This window comes from Egretta garzetta, unplaced genomic scaffold, assembly GCF_000687185.1.
Source record: "Egretta garzetta isolate BGI_Z169 unplaced genomic scaffold, ASM68718v1 scaffold14, whole genome shotgun sequence".
Lineage (NCBI taxonomy): Eukaryota > Metazoa > Chordata > Aves > Pelecaniformes > Ardeidae > Egretta > Egretta garzetta.
The window spans coordinates 1,095,433-1,100,341 of record NW_009259588.1 but is presented as its reverse complement, the minus strand read 5'-3'; the positions used below and the strand labels follow the sequence as shown (position 1 = coordinate 1,100,341).

Sequence of the window (4,909 nt, the reverse complement as noted above, 5' to 3'; positions counted from 1 at the left end):
AGAGGAGGTGTAATTTCCAAGTAGATGATGACTGCCAGTGAGAAGGGAATAACTCTGCCCTTTTATAAATGGGAATACTGGTAGTATGATGGCTTGTGAAGACTTTTCTTTATGTAAACCTGATCTGAATCTAGTTTTTGCTCTCAAAGAGGGAAAAGTCCTCAGCATGGGCATCAACTGCAGTTTTATTAGTAGAGTCATCAGTCTTCTGGGCATTGGGAAATGAATGACACACCAGAAGTAGGCAGTTGCAGGCATCATTTAGTGTAAATTATTTCCTTTTGGAATTCGCAAATGCTTAATAATCAAATATATGAGAGATTTGAGCATGTGTAGCAGTTTTTCTCCTCATCCTGTCTGCTTATTGCAATGAAGATTTGAAGTCAAAGAGGAAACACTACAGCCAGCTTATGAAAGAGCTTGGATTTGGGGTTTTTTATCTGCTTGACTTTTTTTTCTTTTCTCTAAAATATTAGGGAGATGCTGCATCTTATGGTCACAGAGTTGGAGTATACTTATTAGAACTTTAAAAAAAAAAGGGGGGGGCTTAGTCTGAAAGATCAACTCCTTCAACTGTGTTGAAGGAAATAGAAGTCTCTTGTAATGACTGTTAAATAATTGAGAGAAAACAAATGACAATATTTTCAAGACCCTGAATTTTGAGAACACTTTTGAATTTGAACTTCCGTTCTTTAGCTAGATCATTCAGCTGAAAAGCAGAGTTTGTCTTCTAAGCAGTTTGGAATAGTAAATGTCATACTTCTCTGCATTTCAAGCTCTAATTTCTGGTTTCTTTTTGCCATTGTTTGGAAGAAAGAATAAAATAAACTTTTGCATGTCTTTATTTTAAAATGTGGCAATCCAAGGCTTAAGGACCAAAAATTAAAATATTTTTGTGAGACTGAAGCAATATATGTTTCTGCTGTGACACGAGAAAATAATAAACAAAGATGATATCAGTACGGAACTCATCCCTCTGTACTTGGCACTGGTGAGGCTGCACCTTGAATACTGTGTTCAGTTTTGGGCCCTTCACTACAAGAAGGACATTGAGGAGCTGGAGCATGTCCAGAGAAGGACAGCAAAGCTGGTGAGGGGTCTGGAGCACAAGTCTGATGAGGAGCAGCTGAGGGAACTGGGGTTTCTAGCCTGGAGAAGAGGAGGCTGAGAGGAGACCTTACTGCCCTCTACAACTGTTTGACAGGAGGGTGTAGTGAGGTGAGGGTTGGTCTCTTCTGCCAAGTGTGTGATAGGATGAGAGGAAATAGCCTCAAGTTGCACCAGGACAGGTTTAGGTTGGGTATTAGAAAAAATTTCTGCACTGAAAGGGTCATCAAGCACTGGAACGGGCTGCCCAAGGAAGTGGTTGAGTCCCCATCCCTGGAGGTATTTAAAAGCTGGGTAAATGAGATGCATAGGGACATGGTTTAGTGGTGGACTCGGCAGTGTTACATTTACCATTGAACTCTGTGATCTTAAAGTTCTCTTCCAACCTAAATCTTTCTATGGTTCTAAAGCTTCCATATTTGATTTTCATCGCTGTAGCTCAGTAGCATATTATCGAGGAGTTGTATCCAATTGAATGTAAAATGTTTCTGGACAAACAATGCTTGTTTTGTTAATACACTAAATTCCTTTGCTAAACTAAGGTTAGAAACTGACAATGTATGTTTGGGTGACTTTTGAAGGTGTGAAATTGAATAATTTATATATTCAATTGTTGTCTTTTCCCCCATGTTGGGGTAAAAGCATATATCTTAGGGGGCTGGCATTCAAATCATAACTAGAGATTATTCTTTGAACTCTTTTGATCTGCAGTCATTAATCTAAGTGTCTGGAATCAACCTGCAATAAATGGAATGACTACATCTTTTTCAGAGGTGTCTTGGTGAGACTGGAAGGATGCAGCCATCCTGTTGTTATGAAAGGCTTGTGTGCAGAATGTGGCCAGGACTTGACTCAGTAAGTATTCTCAACTTCTTTTTTTCTCTCCCTACCTTCTCCTTGCTTGTGATTAGGGATCCAATCTCTTCCTTCTCTCGTTTACTTCTTTGCTTCTCTGGTTTGAGTTTTGGTAGTTGTGAATCATACCTACAAGGGTAACTTGTTGTAGATACTAGTAGCCAGGGAGAACAGTAGTCATACTGCTTAACATAAGTAAGTTTGCTTAGAGTGCTGTTATAAGGAAAGCTGAGAGGGAGTTTCCTCTAAAAGTTAAATTTCGTTGTAAAGTACTCTTCATATTTGCTTTTAAAAAAGATATATATATGTAGGCTCATGAAGTTGTTGCTTAAAGTTGAGTGGTCTGAGTATATTAATTCTTGATCACATTATTAATAGTGAAATCATTTAATAAAGTTTTTTTTTACTGAAAAATTGCTGCTTGTAGGCAGGAATCTGTGTTCCTTGTGGATAAAACCAGCACGTGAAGAAGAAATAGGCAGGATCTGTGCCACTGTTGTGAAGTGTCTTAATTTACTTTTGCTATTTACATAAGGCACTTGCTTTGTCACCCTGAAATTTTCAAATATGTGCCCTCTTTCTCCTTAGATGTCACTGTAGTCACAGATACATTGTTTATAACTGTATTTCCTTTGAGCCATTACAGGGATTCATAACTAGGAATACAGGTAAATAAGATGCCATGTGGGTATTTGAGTTAGTTCACATTACAAATTTATGATTTATTAACTGTGCATGCTCTCTTTCTCTGAAGATAAATGTAGGGTTACGTACTACCTTAGGTAGAAAATGTAAAGAGCATGCATACAGACATAAATTCTCATCACAGTGTGTCCTACTTTGCTTTTTATATACTCATAACTGAGGTTGAGAGTTGTAAGGTGTGTCAACAGTGACTTAGTGACTGAGTAGGTAGAAATGACAGTTTTATCTGTGCAAGTGTAAATAGCTATGAGGTAACATCGGTCTCATTCATGTGACCTTGCTTCACTTGCTCTGTCTGAATGGGAGCTAGCTTGTTTACAGTGCTTTCAAATTAAGGCTTCAGAACTGTTTTCAATTTTTTTGTTAAATATTCTGCCATGGAACTAAAGGAATTTAAGCCTTAGGCCAAAAAGAAAGCAAATTCAAAAGATAATTGTATTTCTCTTTTGCCCTGTCCCATTGCTAATACAGTTAGTAAAGAGAATGTTTCTTATGCATATTGAATTACTAATTGAACAGCTGTTTTCCAACATGGGCTGTATAGTAGCCTGGATTTTAGAAATGAATGTTGCATGCTTATTGTGTTTGGAAGGGGATACTTTTGTTTCATTTTAATTCATACTCATTATTAAGAAATATTTTGTGAGCGTTATGCCATAAACCAGTGCAAACGGACTGAATATTGAAAATGTTATGGAATATGTAGCACAGTTAATGATTGGATGTAACTTCTAATGAAAAGTTGACTGTTAATTTTTTGTAAACGAGTAGTATTTGGCAGTACAACAAACCTAACAAAAAGTTAGGATAATAAATACATCTTTGCCTGCCCTGAATGAATATTTGATTTGAGGTTTGAATACAGTCACATCTAAATATTGCTATACTGCTATTATTTCATTAAAAATTTACATACATTCAGGGTATGCAATGAATTCAGTTTTCTCAACTAATACTCCTCTACTTCAGATAATATCTCCATTTTATACAAAATGGCTTACACTTCTGGAAGGATGTGTTAGGTCTGTGGAGCCTACATCAGAAGGCAATTCAAAAGTATTGATGCTTTCCTTGCTTGAACAAAAGTGAATACAGCCAGTTCACTGCCAGCTTGTTGAGTGTTAGTCAGTGGTGCATCCTTTCTGTTAAGCAATTGTTATGCTCATTCAACAAATGGTCTGAAAACAGTTCATCTTTTTTAAAGGCTCATTTAAAATACTGTTCGTTGTTACATATGAGATGTTCTGAACTCTGAAGCAAAGGATTTAAGATGCTAAAATGTGCATGTAAACTTTGGACCAAATGCAGTGTCTGTCTTTTGTTTCTGGGTATCAGTGCTTCCAAATGCTGTGGTACGATAGAAGCATATCTGTCTGTGATTGTTTCTGCCTCTACAGAGCTCAGTAACATTTTTTCCTCAGGAGCTTGCTTAACTTGAAGTGAAAACTGGGTGCAGTTTAACTCTGGCTGTAGGTCTGATACCAAATTTTGTCCTTGGTAGGACAGGTACTGGGGAGAACTAAAGGATGTGCATGTGTCACATAGGACAAAATTTTTACGGTAGTATTTTTAATATTGGTGAACCATAAATAATGTCTTTAAAATTGGATATCAGAGTTCCCAATAAATTGATCTGTGTAAGCTGGAAGCTAGTGATACTGACGCTATGTGGGGTTGCTTGGACAGTTTTCAGGGATTTTGTACTTGTGTGTACACACACACACTCTCATATATATGTATATATATGAGAATGATATGTATTCTGTATGTATTAATATTTCTGTATATGCATTTGTATAGCATATGGATGTGTATATGAGTAAGACTGTATGTTTGTTAATATACACATAAATAAAATACAGGCACACGCATGTAGTACCTCATTCTGTTTGTGCCAAAGGGAAAAGCATGCTACGCATAAAGAGTAACTTTGTCTATCCCTTGCTTACATTTATTTCATAGTCTGGCTTGAAATAATTGCATGCTGAGTGATTGAGGGGGAAAAAAAAGGAAAGGAATAGTTTTAAATTTTATTGGTTTGGTAGTTACACTTTGTTTATAACTATTTTCTGATGCCAGTCAATGCATAGGTGTCTGTTTCATCTTGGTGTCATTTTTCATTAAATAATTACATGGAGTCATAACTAGTTACAGTGACTTTGCAAGATTTTTATGGTGAGCTGCTTTGATCTTTCTATCCATTTTGTTCAGTTACTTGCATTAACAAGAATTTGAAAGAGTG

General features: G+C 36.5%; 1 protein-coding gene across 1 annotated transcript in view; it reads left to right on the top strand.

The window, feature by feature from the left end:
* Positions 1 to 1,878: 1,878 nt before the first annotated feature.
* The window catches only part of CTDP1 (CTD phosphatase subunit 1), a 99,222-nt gene continuing 96,191 nt past the window's right edge, over positions 1,879 to 4,909 (top strand). The window contains 1 exon segment of the mRNA XM_009637922.2: positions 1,879 to 1,962. Coding sequence (XP_009636217.2) covers positions 1,922 to 1,962 — 41 coding nt within the window. The 5' untranslated portion in view covers positions 1,879 to 1,921.